Source organism: Pezoporus occidentalis, unplaced genomic scaffold, assembly GCF_034315485.1.
Source record: "Pezoporus occidentalis ecotype Australia unplaced genomic scaffold, CSIRO_AGI_Poc_V1 ctg150, whole genome shotgun sequence".
In the NCBI taxonomy this organism is placed as follows: domain Eukaryota; kingdom Metazoa; phylum Chordata; class Aves; order Psittaciformes; family Psittacidae; genus Pezoporus; species Pezoporus occidentalis.
Window position 1 is genome coordinate 1,015,310 of NW_026913317.1, and position 19,509 is coordinate 1,034,818.

Genomic DNA, 19,509 nt, shown 5'->3' on the forward strand with positions numbered 1-19,509 from the left:
TCTTGGGTCCAAAAGATCAGCCCAATAACAATTAGTGTTTTTTAACTATTTACCCAGATTGAAAAATATTTGCGCAAAAAAAAAAAAAATTAAATATCAAACTCATTTCAGAAAATACCCAGGAGTGTGTTACATATGAATGGACAATTTGTTAGGAATATTTCTCCATGTTCTAGGAGAGTATTAATTCTCCCAATTTAGTTAAATATTGTCATTTTGTTATCAAGAATTCTGAAGGCAGTTTCCTATCTTCCTGGTACGAGTAGTCAGTGATGCTTTTATATCCTTGTATCAGATCTGAGAGTTTTAGGAGTTGCTTTTAAATGAAAACATTTAAAGCACAAAGTAGTTAAATGTTACACTGATGTTGCTAACAAATGCTAATAGCTTCAGAAGGCATGATTTTCTATGAAAGTGAATTTTCTGTTGCTGGTTTCTTAACTACATGTCCATTCATTTGATTGATTGAAATTTAGAGATATACAAGTCCTGCAAGCATTTCTTGCAAGAACTGTCTTTTAATAACTAGTTTATTAGACAAGAACAAAATAACCCAGAGGGAGTAAAACCTTTTTTTGTCTCATCTCACATCAGCTAGGCTTTTTGACAGATTTTTAAAAGTCCAATTATATTCATTTTAGTCATTGTGGTTTGGTGGGTTTTTTTATCTTCTAGTTTTGGTGGAAGCAGATAGAGAAGTCACAAAACACTTTGTCTGGGGGTCATTTATAAAACAAAGCAATTTGAATGAGTTTTTGATTGTTTTTTTTTCCTCATTTTCCAAACCAAAACTTGCCACAAAATCCCCTGAAGTTATTAAATTCAAAGGAGCTGCTAAGGATTTATTCTGACATGGGTGAACATAGAATTTGGCCTGTAATGTATCATTTATTTACTGAGGTACCTACTCTTGCAGAATTTGCAACAGCTTATAGTGTAGCATTTATTTCCCAAAGATCTTACTCTAACCTCTCTTACTGGTGCCTATATTCATAAGAAATACTTTCTTGTCTTTAGGTATATGTATATCAGAATAATATCTATTTGAAACGAAGTCCAAGAGAGGCACCAATTAAAATAACTACTGATGGAAAGCAGAATGAAATATTTAATGGGATTCCTGACTGGGTCTATGAAGGTAAGTAAATATTGAAGAACATCAACATGTTAAATGCTTTGTTTAGATTACCTGGTTCTCAAAAAACCCAGTCTAAAATACGTGTGATGATACACTATTTTTGGAGCCCTAAAGATTACTGCATTTCCATATTTTATTTTCCATACAATGACTGCATTTTGTATTCGTAGTGTGTAACCATACTCCTAGGTCTTTTGTTACTGGAACTATATCAGACCTTATATACTGGGCTTCCTTCTGCTGCACAGGTAGTAGTTACGCATTCAGCTTTAATGGAATTTTTAATTTTGGTGAAAATTTGGCATTTCAGCGCATAAAAAAATAATTTAAGAAACCCCACATACATACAGGAAAAAAAAACCAACAAGCAAGTTAAATGAGATCTCTGTGCCTTTTTGAGAGTTCTTAAAACCTTTCAGAATTGAGATGTATTGCAATATGTTAAGTGTTATTTATTTAGTATAACTCACTTTTATATATCTAAGTGCTAAATGCTAAAATAGATTGGAATGAGAAACAATGACAAACTATTATGATTTGGGTTTTTTTCCTCAGAGGAAATGCTAGCAGCAAAATATGCATTGTGGTGGTCTCCAAGTGGAAAGTATTTAGCATATGTACAGTTTAATGATACTGACATACCAGTTATTGAATATTCATATTTTGGTGAGGACCAGTATCCTAGAAAAATAATTATCCCCTACCCAAAGGTATGTTTATCGTTCTTTTGACTTTCTGTTGATAAATGAGTTATGGGTCATTTGATAAAATTAACTGTGCTTTAAAAATGGTAATATTACAGTGGTTAAATCCATTATGTCTAAATTTATTCGGGGGGGGGGGGGGAGGAGCACAAGGAAAAAATCAAAAAAACTTAGGCCACTTCTGAAAAGCTATAGGTACATTCAAAACTGTAGATATTTAATATCAGTGAAATAAATGAAATTACTCATGTAAGTAAAGAGCATGTGCAAGTGTATGCTTGCATGGTCAAGTCTTGTTTTTTCAATTCAGTTTACTTATTGTGATCTGTTAACTATGCTGTTGTTATTTTTCATTACAGTAAATTTTGAAAAATAAAGGCTATAACAGCTTCAGTTTATTTGCACACTTCATAGTGCTTTTTGATCTCAAGGGGATTTGGATTTTAACTGCTTTCAAGTGCCAGATCTAAGGCAAGAAGGTTTTGGTTTGGCGTTTCTTCAGCATGTTATTAGCTCTCCTGACTCTTGTCATGCTTATATGATTGCAACTGATCATGTTAATACATCTTAAGAAGTTACTCAACTGTCAGCTGGGTTGCAGTTCTAAAGTAAATCTGGATGTTTTAAACCACACATGGAGGAGAATTAAAAAACTAATAATGTATGCAATGAATAAGCAAGCATGAAATCAGTTTAAGCTAAACCATTTTATTCCACAGCTGGAATGTCAAAGAGCAATTGCAGTCATATGAATATACTCCTAGAGTTTTATACCAAAGTAAGCATGTGTGCTGCATAGATCCATAATGGAAATTCAGTGGTGGTTCCCATCAAGTACATTTTCTGTAAGGAAAGGCACTAAATTTGACTGTTTAAAAGGTTTTTGTCTTTGCGTATGAAATGATGCGAAGTACCATAAAACCGTTTTAGTGACACTGTGAGATCTTATAAAACCATATTTGCCCTGTTATACACAATTGAATATGTATTTTGCACCTTGCCTCCTTTCCTGCAAAAAGTGTTGTTATTTTCCTCATTCTGAATTGTTCAGAGCCTGATTTGAATAACCTGATACATTCTCTTTGAAGGCTGGGGCTAAAAATCCTACTGTTAAAGTGTTTATTGTAGACACTATTAATGCTGAAGCATTTGGTCCTAAGAAGGTGCCAGTTCCTGCAGTCATAGCATCAAGGTAGTGTGCCCTCAAATATGTCTTTTCTTTAAAAAAAAAAAAAATCTATTTGTTTTAAATGTTTGAACTTCTGAGTTGTCTTCTGTTTCTAACAGTGGAGTGCCATATTCATCTCCTAGATGGATCAGAAGCTAACTAGAAATGCATTTTGATTCTCTGTCCAGATGATTCATTGTTGCAAAGGACAAAAAAAAAAAAAAAATGCCTAAGACACTGGAAGCTTTCCTGTTGAATCCACAGAACACTATGGGGGATACAATCTGTAGCAGTGCTTCTATATTTTTGTTCTTTAATAACCACTTTTTCTTTCTTTTTTTTACTATTTTTTAGTGATCACTATTTTACTTGGCTTACTTGGGTAACAGATAGTCGAGTCTGTGTGCAATGGCTAAAGAGAATCCAGAATTTTTCAGTCTTAGCTGTTTGTGACTTCAAAGAGAATTCAAATACATGGGACTGTCCAGAGGTAATATAGTTAGAAATATAAGTTTAACATTGCTGAAATTAGCATTTGATTAGGTGGCTTAGCTGTCTATACCTGTATGTAAATCATTACAGATCTCATGTACAGAAGCCTTTCTGAAAAAGCATTTCTTTTAAAGACGTTGTAAAGCCTGGAGACTGTAGACACTGATAAATCCATATAGAACCTGAAGGAAAGAATAACTCTGAATTTCAGTAACTAATACAGAAGTCTCATTTATAGTCTTTTAGTATTGATGGTGTTTGCATATCTTGGTTTTAGAGTTTATGGCATAGAACACTTATAAAAACTAGCATTAGGGTGAAACCTGGAACTAATGAGAAGTAAAAGGCAAGAATACTTATAAAAGTGTTCTGTATGATTGATAAATTGTAAATTTAGAGTTTGTTGACACAAACTTTCCAAGCTGAAAATAATTTTTATTCCTCTATGATATGACAGTTGTTGCAAATTAAAAAAGAAAAAAACAAAAAAACAAACACCCCCCCCCCCAAAAAAGGGGGATTTTTTTTTCTAGGATTCTACCACAATCCACCAAAGAACCTTAAAACAAGCTTAACTTTAAGCTTGTAAGCAGTTTTATTTATTTCAGTATGTCTATTTATGTGTTTAAGATTAAGCATGTGCTTAATTGCTTTTCTGGAACCAGACCAGAACAATTAACATCTTGCAGGACTGTGTTATTATCCTTGTTTAATTGCATTTCTCCATGAAACCTTATTTATGGAGTCACTACTGACGTTTCTATAACTCCATATTTATACAGTGATACAATGCTTTTATCACATTAAAGTTTGCACAAATGGCCAATTGAAGGAGTGTGAACAGATGGGAGTGCTGCATTAGCTCTATTTGCTGTTAGAAAGTATATCTCTGTGTGTTTCCATTGGCAAAAACAGTTCTCTTGTTGATTTCAGATTAAATTGAGACTAATGTACAATAAATGTGCTAGGCTTTATGTGCTTGAAAATAATAACAAAATGTAATCTACAAGATATTCCTAAAGTGTCGATTCATCAAAAATGTTCACGTTTGAGTCTTGCTCATGTGAATAGACCATCAAAACCAATATGACTTCAGTGGAACTATTCATGTGAGCAAAAGCTAGGCATGTGTTTGTGAAATTGGGATTTCCTATGGAAATGCCAGTTCTCTAATTAAATTCTGTAAATACTTTAATAGACAGAAAAATCCCATAGAGGTCAATTGGACTACTCAAACGAGGGAAGTTAAATATATCCTTAATGGACTATGTCATCAATATCAGAGCCTTAATTTAAAGAAAGGAAAATAAATTTAGGATGCAGATATAAAACAACACATCCTATTTTTCTTATCTTATAAAAGAAATAAAGTCCATCTTCTGAGTTAATAGCTCAGTGGAGCCACTGTGAAGTACTAAGCAGCCCTCTAAGGAGCAAGTACCTGCAACTTTTTCTCAGATAAATCACTTTGCAGGGACTAAGTTTAAAGGGAGAAAGCATGATTCTGAATGTTAATGAGATTACACTGCGAATAATAAACACAAACCATAGTATTTAGAAAGCAAATTTGTTGAGTTTATTTCAGACAGTGAAGAAATACTGTATTCAATGAACAGCCTAAAGAAAAGTTTGTAAGATAAAAAAAGAAATACATTGACTGCAGAATTGTTAAATATTAAATCACTCCATCCAACAAACAAGATATTGTACTCTTCAATGAAAAAGTCTTAGGAAAGTATTGAAAATGCACTAGAAACTTTAGAAGTAAAGCATAAATAAAAATGTACCTTCAGCTGCAGGAGGTTCTGATCCATTTATGCTCAGCAGAAGTCTTTTTTAAAATCAGCTTTAAGAATGTTACAAAAACTTGAGACCTGCTAAACTTATATTCATAGTCACAGGGTATGATAACCTGGTTGATTTTTGCTGCCTAACCCTTAATTCATTTTCTAAATACTTTATTTCTGAGATTTTTTTAAACTGTTGAAAATCAGCTCCTTTAATATCTCTAATCTGAGCACCAGGTACAGAGACCCTTGATTTCTATTTACTTAGATAAAGTCTTTGGTTTGTGGTTTTAAGGTTTGTTTAAAAGATGTACCTATGAGTCACATTATCTGTGTTATAAATCAACATCACAGCTTTGAAATGAAAGGAAATATGTCAAATTAACTAGCTGAGAATCTAACACAGATTTTTAATATTATCATTCCTGAAATTATTTTACTCAGGCTTTTTTTCTGAAAAATTCATGAGATTAAGTAGTTGTTAATTCTTGCTTTCAGTGAAAATGTTGCATAAGGTTAAAAAAAATTACTTCAGCTTTTATTTAGTTCTGATGACAGCTGTTAAAAAAGAAAATTTTAACATAATGGTATTAATACAGTAATATTATTTACCTCAGGCAATCCTCAAGTCCCTGAACATTCATAGCAAGTGTCCTAAAATACATTTTTACAGGTGGCTGTTGATTTTTTATTTTAAGATTTTGAATCTCCATAAACTCATTCTTGAATTTCTTAAAAGATTGTATATTTGGTTTTGTTTTTCAGAATCAACAGCACATAGAAGAGAGTCAAACGGGATGGGCAGGCGGGGTATGTTTTCTTGTTGTATTCCATTTTGATTTAATGAAAAGCTACAGCTTTCTGCATATTCACAGCAGTGAGTTGAAACATGAAGTACCAGTCTGAGTCATACAACACTACTGCTTAAACTTCTTGTACTGTAGGATTGAGACTTTATTGCTGTGCTAGGCCTAATATCTGGCTACCTCCTTTCTGAGTTTAAAAACTTTTTCTGTCCCCTTTTGCAAATTTTAGACCAACTGATTAGACACTATACTGAAGGGAGGCAAGTAATGACAAGAGGTAAATTCATACTGCAGTGTAATTCTTAGAAGCATCCTGGAGACAAAAATAGATGTAGAATTTCTCTGATGTCATCCAAGAGGGGTCAGACATACCATAGCATTTTAAGAATAAAACCTGTCCGTTCAGAACACAGTTTCAGTGCCAAGTGCTGCACAACCTCAGCTAAAGAAGAGCCTTCGAGATAAAATATCCCACTTAAAATGGTAGTTGACAGTTCTCTGCAGTTGCAGTTTAAGAAGACTGACATGACAGGTTAGAAGTTGTAGTATGTACTGAGTCCAAGATTGAATATCATAGGTAAACACTTGTGCAAAGTACTTTGTCCTGTCTGATTGAATAGTCTTGTTACTTTTAGCATATGTACTATAATCTGCTGATCAGCTTGGACAGTCTTACTTACATTTCATTTACCATTTTCCCTCTATTGTTTCAGTTCTTTGTTTCTGCACCACATTTTACATCAGACAGCAGTTCATATTACAAAATTTTTAGTGACAAAAATGGTTATAAGCATATTCATTACATCAATGGCTCTGTGGTAAGTCAAGCAAAGTGTTCTATATTGATCTACTGTAAATTCCTGAAATAATTCTACAATATTCAGTAGCTTGTATGTCTTGCTTCACAGGAGAATGCAATCCAAATTACAAGTGGAGAATGGGAAGCAATATACATTTTCAGAGTAACAAATGATGCAATGTAAGTAGCATGAAGAAGAGAATATGTTGTGAGTGTTGTCAGTAAAAGCAACACTTAATCATTTGAACACCATTCGTTAACTCATGAAGTTTTACCTAGGTATAATTTGTTTCTTATCTGAATGTATCCACAACAAATTTGTATGCAGGCAATGCACAGGTTTGCAAACTTTACTTATGTGATAGTCTTTGTAAATTTTCTTCATTTTTCTATTTTCAATCACCAATCTTAGAGGTACTTTTTTAGAAATACTTAAATTTAATCATGTGGTGAACCCTTAGACACTGTGCTTTTACTTCTCTTTTTATGGTCTCTCAGCTTACTGTACAAGTAGATATAGCTTACATAATTACATAATTGGAGAGATTAGCTTGCGAGAATTAAAATAGAATACCTATATATATGGTTTATTTGTCATCTAATCAGAGTTTGAGCAAGATGTAAGGTATATAAGCTTAACTTACTCTTCCACCACATGCAGAAATCTCAAAAAGTCTAAGTTAACTTCCAAAACGGCTTTCTATCTTGATGCTGGTTCATCAGTCATCACTTTACGGATTGTTTACTAACATAAATGAATTTACAGTTTCTATTCAAGCAATGAATTTGAAGGCTATCCAGGAAGAAGGAATATTTACAAGTAAGTGTTATCAACATTATCTTAATGATACTAAGTTCATAGAAGATAGCTCTGGATTTGTTAATAATTTAGTTTCAAAATGTTTAAAGTACAATTTCATAGGCTACTTTAACTAAATCTTGACCTCAGATTATATCTGAAAATTTAGGACAAATAGCATCTAAAGTTTAAATATACTCTTGGGGAAAAAAAAAAAAAAGAAAGGATAAAAGGTAAAACATTTATTTTTAAATTGAACTGTTCTGAAAATACAGTGCCTTTGTTCTAGAATGCAAGGCAGGCACATGTGACTTTAGTTGTGGCAAAATAAATATTGTTTTTTTTTTCCTAGAATCAGTATTGGAAGTAGACCTATCAGAAAACAATGCATTACTTGCAATTTAAGGAAAGAGAGATGCCAGTATTATACAGCAAGGTTCAGTGAACATTCTAAGTATTACGCCTTGATCTGTTACGGTATGTATAGTATGGGAGCAAACATATAATCAGCTGTTCTTTCTATTTTGTCAGAGTTGTAGATAATACTGATTAACCCAAATGGTGTCACAAATTTCACAATAACCAGAAAGAAAGTTTTCCATGTCCGAAACCCTTGCGAAGATGTTTCAGAACACTGAAATATTTTCACTTTTTTTTTTTTTTAACAAAAATACTGGGATTTTTGGAATTAAAAACAGATTTTTGAAAGTCCTTCATGGCCCAAAACAGATTTTAATGTGTCTCATCAAAATCATGTTTTTCTTGCAGCAACTAGAGCAGGATTTAGAAACACACATATTTCCAATTTATGTGATCAAAGTTAGCAATTAGAGACTATTACAATATGTTTCCCAACTGAAATTATTAAATTTGTGTCAGCCACAAAATGTTGGATATTTACCTGGGAACATTCTTAAGAGCTGAACTAAGAAAAATTCAGCTCATTAAGATGCATGATCATTGAAACTACTTGTAAGTATTAAATGAAGTCTTAACTCTTTTGAAATAAGTTAGGTGATTTCAGTGGTTCAACATTTTATCCATTACAGTAATCAAATAACAGTGAAGTCTGAAGTCACAATTCAAGAAAAGGAAAGAAAAATATCCATGGTTTTCCTTTTGCATACTTCATCTAAAGTTTACTGTTCTTCTGATTTTTTTATTGACTGATCATCTGTAGAGTTCCCAAGAACTTCCACTGAGCAGAGAAGCAAATGTAGCAAATAATAACACCTTTCAATCATTCTTGCACAGAGTACTCAGTGAGGTCATCACCATATGAAAGCCACTCACCTTCACAAATATGATGTGGCGTGTTCTCAGAAGAATGTTTCACATTGTTAATTCTGCATGCACCTTATATAATCACATCTCAGGTATTAACTAGATGTCAGTTCATTTGTAGAGAGGAAGAGTTTGTTAGTAAATTTAAAGTTGCTTTGATTATGCTTGATAAGCAGCTGTATGTATACCTTATTTATTTCATGTAGCAGGGACTAGTGTGTTTGTGTATCAGTTCTGAGCTCTTTAACACCTTTCAGTTACCAATCTTAACACAATATGAACGCCATCATAAAATTCCAGCTTCAAACTATAAACTGCGTTCTTATCATTCTGTGACAGGTCCTGGGATTCCCATTTCTACTCTTTTTGAGAACAACGGTAATAGAGGTACTGCAAATATCTTGCTTATTTCTAAGCAATTTTTTTTCCCATTGATCTTCACTATGCAGATCCTCTAATCAATATTTGGATTGTGATCAAGAAGTCTTTCATCTTGTTATCAAAATATCTAGTGTCTTTTTAGATTTCTAATTAGTGAAAGCTAAATATTAGTGAACTCACTAATCCAGCACTTTTATAGCATTCTGATGTTTTTCCTGTTTCTATCCTATGGATGCACCATCATGAACATCAGCAGCTCTTTGTCTCCTAAATATTGAGTCAAACTTTGTAGAAAAGATCGTTTTGATTTCCTAACTATTTCTTTTGACATTTGGATGAACACAAGACTTTCTGAGAGGTTTTTTTCATGAAGCAAACCTACCCTGTACAAAATGCAGCAGTGTACTATTTAGAGTTTGCAGTTTGAGCTATTGTGCTGTACTAATTAGAATTTGGATCAGTGACTTGCTCTTCAGCCATCAGCAGAGATGTCAGGGAAGAGCAAATGCTCTTTCAGATGATCGGTTTAAATAACTGCTTCAGACAGGGTGAATTATTGATAAAAGATGGGAACTCCAGCAAGAAACATTCAGAACCCTCATTTTTTAAGTAGCCTTTTAGTGAGGACTGCTTGCAACCGACCAAGCAGAAACTTGCTAACCATGAAAATATTAATTACTGTACAGTGACTTTTCTCTCTCTGTCCTTTGTTTTTCCCTAAAAAAAAATCTCCAACTTACTCAGTCCTGAAGTGTTATGAAAACTAGCATGGTCCTGTAAAACACCTCAGTGATTTGGCATTCCTCCTTTCTTGCCCAGTAACCAGTAGAAATGCACTGACATTTCTACTTCCAGGGTCTTTACTGCCAGGTCAGCAAGTATTGATAACCCACTGTTCTCAGTGTTGTCTGACCAGAAGACACATGAGGAAGACAAATGCTGCATTACTGTTAAGCTAAATTAATCAGTGGTGATTCATGTAGAAGTCAGTGAATTGCAATGTAAGATTATTTTGACTACAATAGGAGTTGCTACATCTTCGTTTTTAACCAAACTGTTAAATGTTTGCAGATGGAAAAGATTGGTCAACATGTCTGTTGCAATTGTGCTATAAAAACACTATGTTATTCTGGCATTTCTTTTGCAGAAGTTTTAAATAGGTTTAACCATTTAGATACAGCTAATGCATGGATTTTTTTTCAGATTTAATCCATTGCCATAGCTCACTGTTTTCTATGATTCATTATGACCTTGTGTATCAAGGGCCCCCACTACTTCCTTATCATGGAGTGCAGCGAAGTGCCCAACTACAGATACCTCTGTTTCTTAACCTCTGTGCAAAAGAGAACAGTTTCATTAATGGATCTTCACCACTGGTTTCATGATGCCTCACTCTGCTGTGCTATTATTCTTCAGGAATAAAAGCAAATTCAGGCTTCTCTTTGACTTTTTTCATGACCTTTTTTGGTTTAATTTTCTTTAAGTCCCTTGCTTTCCTAATCTCTTATGTGATGCAAAACTATTTTTGGTAGATCCATTCTCATTGCAGTTGGCAGCATTTTGAAAAGATATGAATTTTAGTAGGCATGCAGTTAAACTAACATACACTTGTTTGGGAGCTGCTTCTAACATGCCTGCAATTTGTGGCAGTGCACAAGTTTCAGGAGTTTTGAGGGGAAGTATTGAAAGGGTTCAGCTGAGTCTGGGTGAGTTTCAAGTGCTAGGATGATTTTTCAGCCATAAAACCCCACTTGAATCTGCAAAACTTGTCAAGATTGAAAGAACAAACTCCAGTGTTGTATTTTTGGCATATTCTGTATACTATCTAGCTCAAGAAGTGCTAAGAGAAGTACTTTGAGGGTTTGGGTTTTTTTTCTGCTTTTCCAGAAGCAGGAAGTGGTTGCTATTGAAAAAAAAAAAAAAAATTTAGAAAAAGAGGCAAACTAACCAAGAAGGATTTCCATCAGTTCTAAAAGGTTCTTTCATTTTTAAATTGAAGTTGAAAGTCACTGATTTCCATTATGTACAATATTCTTCATCCATCACTACTTATGGGAAAGCACATAAACAAACAATACCCAGTAGACTCGTAATACATAATTCTGCAGTCTATGCTGGAAATTATGTAAATTTTAAATAGTAATTTGTAAATCATGTCACTGTAAAATGGGTTTAAAGCAAGTAAAACAAAAATTTTAAATATTTTTTAGATTTTAAAGTAGAAACAACAAACAAAATAATACCCAATAAAACAACAACAGAAGAGGTTCACTAAGTGTGCAGTAATATGAACAGTTTTACATTAAGTTTTGTGTACTGTACAATGGTTAATCAAGGGTTTGCCACAACCCCTTAAGAAACTGAATTTCCTGCATTAGCACAGAAACAAGATATTCCCAAACATCTGTGCACTTCACCATACTGCCCAAGTCTCAGAGGTTAAACTGGTGTTACTGTGGTAAGCAAGGAAGGAAATACAGAACTGTGTTTTACAAGATGGGACAGGTTTTGCATTTACAGCTCCATATTACAAAACTGGGATGAAGGATCTGCAGGAGAAAGGAGTTTATTCATAACATCCAGGACTCTTAACACACAGAGGGACCATGTGAAATGATTTGCATTGCAAAATGTACATCCTATTGAAATCTAATGAATATTTGTGTTCTATACATGTGCCTTGCTTTTATTTACCTATGTGGTCAAGCCCAATTAGAAATGTCTGAGTTGATTTCATTACACTGCTTGTAAAACGCACATATTTCCTTTCTGCTCTAATAACACAAAAAAAAAGGAATCTTAAATAATGAAGAGGAATTAATAAATTAGTTAATAATTCAGTCATCTCTTCTACTTAGAGCTCAGAGTATTGGAAGACAATTGGGAATTGCAGTCTGCTTTGCAAAATATCCAACTGCCAAAAGAAGAAATTAATAAACTTGAAGTGGATGGTATAAGTAAGAATTATATATCATTATTATACTTTTTATTCATACCATTTTAATATTTTGCATTCATTTTGCTATAGTATCATTTTTCTGTAGAACATTCTTGTTAGCCTGTCAGACTGGGAAGAGGAGGGCTGGTTCTGCCCTGTTTGACAACACCCAATTTGTCTGTGCCTCAGGGCATCTCTCAGTAAAACAGTAGTTAAAATACATCTCTGCTTCACAATGCTTTTCTTAAAAAAAAAAGATATCTTTAATACTATTGGAAATATTGTGTAAAATCATTATAGGATGGTGATAATAAAATGTGAAATGTAAACTACTGTCATGTGTTATACATTATATTGACTTGCATACACTGTTGTTTCCATAGTGACTTTATAAACAATATTCCATGGTAATGAGTCAGTATAAAGTTTCCAAAACTCATTTCTGATAATCTTCATAACAGTTACATTCCTAGTTGTGTTTTTCTAGGCCCCTGGAAAACTGTGAACCTAGAGTTATGTGAAATAATAATTTTATGCATAGCTAAATTAAAATAAAAGTTGGCACTTTATTTCTTCAAAATTGTTCTTCAACAACTCAATACAGTTATTTGCATCAGTTCTGTGATTCACAGTTCACGTGTTTTGTAGTTAGTGCTGATTCATTTTCATATACTATTACACCAAACTCTGGATTATGCTTGGATGAATCATTTTAACCATTAACAATATAATTTTAATATGTCTTTTCTAGCTTTGTGGTACAAAATGCTTCTACCCCCCCAGTTTGATAGATCCAAGAAGTACCCTCTGCTTATTCAGGTGTATGTACCATTTCCTTTGATCGTTGCTGTTTTGTTAGAAAACATACTTCTTATAATAAAAAAACAAAACCTAAGACTTTTGCCATATTTAACAGAACAAAAGAAAAAAACACTAAGTTCTGTTTTGTTTATTGTGATGGGTTTTTTAATATATTTCTGGAACAGTAATTCAATTAATGGAAATCAATAACATTTTTAATGTTAATCTTAGCAGGGCAAGGATTAGTTCCTCAGAGTCAGGAAAAGGATAAAAACATGCAGGGTACTGCTTGGAGTGCTTGGTTCTCTTGCTGTTTCTGTTTACCATGAGGCAGGCTGACATTATTGATTTCAGCTTTGCTAATGCGGAAAATGCGAAAGCCTGCTTCATTTATTAAGAAGAAAAAAAATATCAAACACCCCCTAAACAGTGCAGACTGGCTTCTTTGGTCAGATGTTCTTTCTAAAGAACATTTGACACAGATTTAATTTATTGCAGGCAGGAAAGGTAACAAAGATTGCAGTGGTGCTAAAAATTGAGAGCTGAGTGGGCATCATTTTTTATTAATCAGTGATGATCCAAAAGTCCAAGAATGCCAAGTATTTTTGACTTAAGTTTAGAATAGACAATTAAGTCAGTTGTGTCCTTGAGGTCAAACATATCATTTGCATTAGGCCATTCTCATGAGGAATGTCTCTCTATTGCTCAGCTATGTGGGGTGTGTTCGACTGCAGCTCCAACAGCACATGATACACTCTATTGAAACAAGGGTGGGGATGTCCAGAAAGTGTAAGGAGCTGTACTTTATTCTTCTCTTTCCTCTGGCATTGCTGAGTGCATGCAGGGGTCAAATAGAGAAAAGCAGTGAAAACTGGGGTTATACCTAAGGAATTTGAAAAGAAGAAAAAGGCATGACTATTCCCAGGATTACCCTTGTGACAAGCACCTGATGCTGCACCCCTTGGTCTGAGCTAAAACTAACAATTTGACTTAGGCATAAGACCTAAAGGATTTTAATAGATTTTAGATAGCAAAATCTCATAAATATATGAAAATGGTAGTTGAACTGCTTGTCTACTGAGCTCTCTGAGCCACAGCCATATAACAAAATACTTGTGGAGAAAATGTAAGAAGTAAGAAGTACCTATAGTTATAGTCCAGTATCCAGTAATCATATATAAATTTAATAATATGAGTTGAAAATATGAATTTTCATCCTCAGGTATGGAGGACCCTGCAGTCAGAATGTAAAGGAAACATTTAGCATTAGCTGGATAACGTATCTTGCAAGCAAAGAGGGAATTATTGTTATTCTAGTGGATGGCAGAGGGACAGCTTATCAAGGTGACAAGATTTTGCATGCAGTATATCGAAGACTTGGAGTCTATGAAGTTGAGGACCAAATCTCAGCAGTGAAGTAAGTAGAATATCTCCCTGTATAACTGTTGTATTTGCATACCTACAAGGAGTAATGTGAAAAAAAAAACAACTGAATATGCTACTCAGCCTTTCTTCTGGAGAGCTGAGGTCTCCAGGAAATAAGAAAAGAAAACTTGTAGAAATAAAATATCATTGAGGTGCTTGATGTCAGTGAGATTTTGTGTGGTATATTAAAGTCATATACTACTAAGTCCACATTTAGACCTCACCACTTCCATTTTATAAAAGCATCATCAGAGGCTTCAATCCTAAGCCTACAGAAATAAAAGTGTCAGTGGTGAGAGGTAAGCCTACATTTTGTCCATTATTCTTGAGTTCTCCCTGTAGAAGAAACCTACCTCAGTGACAACACTTATTAGCCAAAGATCCATAGTGATGTACCACAGTGATTAGCTAAAGGTCAAATGTGAACTTTGGAGAAAAAAAACTGAATCCTGAAGCAAGCTTCCTGAATGTTGGTTGGTCATACAAACTTGCCTTCCGTGCTATTTTAGGATAGTTATGAATAACAGAAAGTGTCTGAGGTCCTCTGATAGTTGTTCCCCAACATTGCTCCTTTTCATAAAAGTGCTTAAAGTTTTCCAAGAAAAAATAATTCCCTAAGCAGAAGTTTTGGGAGGCAGTGAAAGCTGAGGTTTTGTAAAGAAAGGCTGCCTGAGAAGCTTACAGATGCAGTAACACTGCTGAAGTGAGCATTTAAAGAAGTTTGAACTCCAGAGATGAACGCAAAGCAGGAATAAGAAATTTAGTCTAGCCTATGGTCTGGAATTTGGCCAATCAGAGCATGGTTAGATTTCCAGGTGCAACAGTAAATACACTCTTTCCTTCAATATTAGACCTGACTCTGAGTAGCTTAGCTAGAAATGGGATCTAACAGCAGAGGTTCCCTCAGTTTTCTCTACTTGTTTGAGAACACAGCCTGTATTTACAAGTGTGTGTGAGAAAGGTGTCTATTCCTTCCTTTTTCTGCTTTGTGATAATATTTCCTCCTCAGTTATATGAACACACCATTTTCCTTTTCTGTGATAAATGAAACGGAATTGCTGTCATGTCAGGTTTTTCTATTCATCTATTATTTGATTTTCTTTTTTAAAACTCTTAGCAGAAATGGCATATTTTAAAATATCACCAGAGAGATAATTTTTTTTATTACTCTGAATTGTCACTCAGACATAAAATGTCAGAGACAGAGGGAACCTAAGCTGATTCTGCATTTGTAAAATCTGCTGAGACAGGCTGTGAAAAAATTACCTCAGAGTTCACACTTCCCAGTTTTCTGTCAGCACCTAGACTAAGTTTTTATTCAGTTAAATGTACTGCATTCCATCTTCCTGATGTAATTCATGGTTTAAGATGTATGATTTTTAGAGAGCATACTATAGTAAGTTCTTGGAGGGACTTTTGCTGTAGGAGGAACCCCAGGGATTAAGACAGCAATATAACAAACCTGAATCATTTTTTGGCTGTTTGAACTTTGTCCCACCCAGATAGTATCCCATATTTTGGGTGTTGTCAGTTGTTCATGCTTCTTATAGTAAAATAAGACTAATATGTGTCCTGGCATGTACCCGAACCTATTTTATCTGTCACTCTCAAACCTTTGCGTTTTGCCTTATCCTCTTTTCTTTGCTGTTGCTAATACAGCTCTGGAAATACAGTCTTCAGACTCTGATGTGGGATTTTTGTAGGACACCAAATATTTATGATTCTCTTTGCACAGTTTGACTACTGACTGGATAAGGTGCATCTTTCATCTGTTTAAAGCTTATTACCTACTTGGATCATTAGAAGATGCCTTACTCATTATTATTTTATATTATAATAGCAGTATGTGCTCTTCACTTTTCAGGCACATAAAAAGAAAGCTTATTTATTGCTCCAGGGAATCCCTAATCTCAGAGGTTGATATTGTGCCTCTTGAGGGATCAGAGTATCAACCTATAAAGTAACTATGTTGAGCATCTTGCAGGATAAAGTCTGAACATTAATGGCAATCAGCACCATTGGCATTAAAACAATGAAAATTATAATAGCCTGAGAGTATGTAGAGCTACAGGAAATGAAATGTGGTTATTAGTAGAAATACACAGTTTGAACTCTTTTTTTCTGCACGTGTGTGAGTGTATGCCCATACATGTGCATATACACATACATATGCGCATGTACAACGTGAGTAGAATGTGTGATGTTTAACATGAGTATCATGTATGGTGTTCAATCTAGTCTGGACTAAATATCCAGATGGCTTCTAAGGATAAAAAAATAGAACTTTTTTGCCAAAAAGCCAGTTGGTCAGAGTCCTTATCCACTGGAACAAAAATTATTATGAAGAAAGCATTAATTTCAGCATTTTTATTCTTTCAAGAAATATTCTTCCTTTGTCTCTGAAATATCTATTAATAGAATAACTCATGCTTTGTAGAAATCAGACATGCTATGCTAATTGTCAATTTGCTTAACTTAGTCTAATATTTGGAAAAAAGTGAAAGAGAACTATTTTTTTACTATTTTGTAATAGCATTATCAATCCTTTGTAATAATGCATTTGTTTCTGTGATTTTCTTTTTCATAGGAAATTTATAGAAATGGGTTTTATTGATGAGAAACGAATAGCAATATGGGGCTGGGTAAGTGGTTGGGTTTTTTCTATCTTTAAATAATTCTGCAATATTTTTTTTTATTATTCCTTATTCTGCCCTAGATCCACATAAAGTTTCTTCTGCCAGTGTCTGATGATATTGCCAAAGGGGATAATTCCTGTTGGTGACTATATCATGCAATTGAAACCGTGCAAGCTTCCAAAAAGGGATCTTTGACAGCTCAAGAGGGCATACTGAGAAGTCTAATACATTGTTTGGACTTAAAGTTAAGGAAAATTGAGATGGTTTAATTACCTTTACTTTTAACTTGGGGACTTGCTAGCATGGTGTCAAAGTTCAAGTATGCTCTTTCTGATCTGAGATTAAACTATTCAGAAAATGAGCGCTTGCATTTGTCTGAATCACTGTATACTTGGCTGGCTTTGAAATAGTCAGTATGGATGAATGTGGGTCTTAGGGGTGTACAACATTGACAGCTTCACCAAGAAGTAGAAAAAATGAGTCTGTATAGGAGTCATTCAAAATAATCAGCCGATCTATTTATCATCACTGATTTTTTCACACACTTTTCTTTGTAACACACCCAGAACCTTGTATAGCCAGATGCATTGCAAGTATTTCTTATTAAATGACCACATTCATGTACCCTAAGGCACTGAGAAATAGAGTAGCATAGCTCAACTACATATTTTAGTATAGCACTGCATTCTAATGGAGAAAAATAAAGTTTTGGAATAGTTGGTTTTTTTTTTCCTGTGTTATCGACTTCAAGGTAGGACTATTCATAGAAATGGGATGCAGACATACTAGTGGTGTTATGGGAGAGCTGAAGTCAAAATAACTTAATGACTAGATCAGTTCAGGTTTTGAACTCTCTGTTACAGTGCATAGATTTATCTGCCTGATCCTAATCCTTTACTGTTTAGCCTTGTGGACTGATTTTTAAAATATCAAATAAGCCAATCAAATGAACTGGAAAATATTATTGCTTCCATTAGCATATTCCTCACTGTCATTTCAAGCTGGAATGTCAAGAGGAAGGAGGGACTAACTTATTTTTCTACACAAAAATGCTTAATAGTCTTTCATGTGCTACTGAAGATGTTGATGATCTGCAGACTTCTTCATGAAACACCCCATATTTTTATCCTTCCATCCATTCCAAAGTAAACAGTAACCCATTATTTTTCAAAGACCTTATACAAGTATTCCCCAACCCCAGTTCCACATCCTATGGTCAGCCAAACAAAATGATTTTTATTTACAGAATTTCCCTGTCTCAGCAACTAGCCCCACACAGTTGCACAAATCTCTTCTCATGTCCAGGTGTACTTACTACTTTCCCTGACTTCCAGCTATGAACTTACTCTTCCTTGCTGGGTCCCAGTTTGAGGAATCAGGGCAGAAAATAACAGGATCAGTGGCAGACAGTAGGGAGGAATTGCTTCAATCTCAAGTTCCCAAGTAGCTAGCTGAGCCTATTAGTACTGATGATGGGGTTGGTTCAATATGCCAGTGATTAGCAAAAGCTAGGGAGTTTGTTAAGGGAGGAAAGAACTTGTAAATCTTCTTGGGCTGCATACTGAAAGGATGGAAGACAATGAAAACAAGTTGCCACAAGGCAAGTTTTCTTTCAGTTTTAGGAAAAAGAAATTGAGAGTGATCAGTGTTGAAACAGATCTGGTAGAACGACTGTGTAATGTGGATGTGACTCTGATGAACCTCATTTAAATCTGGTTAGCCCTGTTTTGAGATAGAGGTTGCAGTGATTACCTCAAAGGACCCTACCAACTTAAATTTTTCTATGATTCTAAGCAGTAATGTGAGGAGTATCCTGCATTAAGCATTGAAGAAGTAATAAAAGAGAAGGGATTCAACGAAATTGTCTAATCTGTCTCACAGGAAATAATATCAGATCCATTTGATGTAAATAAATGAAAGAAATAAAAAGCTTTTGTTGCTTTGTCTTCCATGTGTTCAAAGCAAAATATTTACTTTGGAATTGATTTGTGTAAGTTCAATTCAGAAAAAAAAAAGACCAAATCTTTACCAACTCTTTTAAACTGTGATTTCTCCCTAGTCCTATGGTGGGTACGTGACTTCTTTGGCACTTGGATCTGGCAGTGGAGTATTTAAATGCGGAATGGCTGTGGCTCCTGTTTCCAGCTGGGAATATTACGGTATGGAAACTTGTCATAAATACTGACTTGGAAAGCAAGATGTAGCATTTAATGACTTTCTAAATTAAATCATTGCAGGAGACTGGCAATATGAAACTTAAAGCACATTGCAATTACCTAGACATAAAACTCTTAGGACCTTAAGTTTAATGTTTTCCTTGCTGAAAATAACTGACTGCAACTGGCAGTTTG

The 19,509-nt window shown here is 34.3% G+C and overlaps 1 protein-coding gene across 6 annotated transcripts in view; it reads left to right on the forward strand.

Moving 5' to 3' along the window:
- Positions 1–19,509, forward strand: part of FAP (fibroblast activation protein alpha) — a 37,947-nt gene that overhangs the window by 12,237 nt on the left and 6,201 nt on the right. For 5 of the 6 annotated variants that reach the window (XR_009963293.1, XR_009963292.1, XM_062611047.1 and 2 more), the window contains 15 exons: positions 1,018–1,138; positions 1,694–1,848; positions 2,931–3,034; positions 3,365–3,500; positions 6,055–6,099; positions 6,809–6,913; positions 7,004–7,074; positions 7,661–7,714; positions 8,046–8,170; positions 9,317–9,364; positions 12,217–12,315; positions 13,048–13,117; positions 14,320–14,514; positions 17,110–17,164; positions 19,218–19,317. Coding sequence is in view for 4 of the 6 variants with exons in the window: in XM_062611047.1 (XP_062467031.1) it covers positions 1,018–1,138; positions 1,694–1,848; positions 2,931–3,034; positions 3,365–3,500; positions 6,055–6,099; positions 6,809–6,913; positions 7,004–7,074; positions 7,661–7,714; positions 8,046–8,170; positions 9,317–9,364; positions 12,217–12,315; positions 13,048–13,117; positions 14,320–14,514; positions 17,110–17,164; positions 19,218–19,317 (1,483 nt within the window). In the remaining 2 variants the exon portion in view is untranslated. The remainder of the gene's footprint in view (positions 1–1,017; positions 1,139–1,693; positions 1,849–2,930; positions 3,035–3,364; positions 3,501–6,054; positions 6,100–6,808; positions 6,914–7,003; positions 7,075–7,660; positions 7,715–8,045; positions 8,171–9,316; positions 9,365–12,216; positions 12,316–13,047; positions 13,118–14,319; positions 14,515–17,109; positions 17,165–19,217; positions 19,318–19,509) is intronic. The other variant, XM_062611046.1, reaches the window with a different exon arrangement.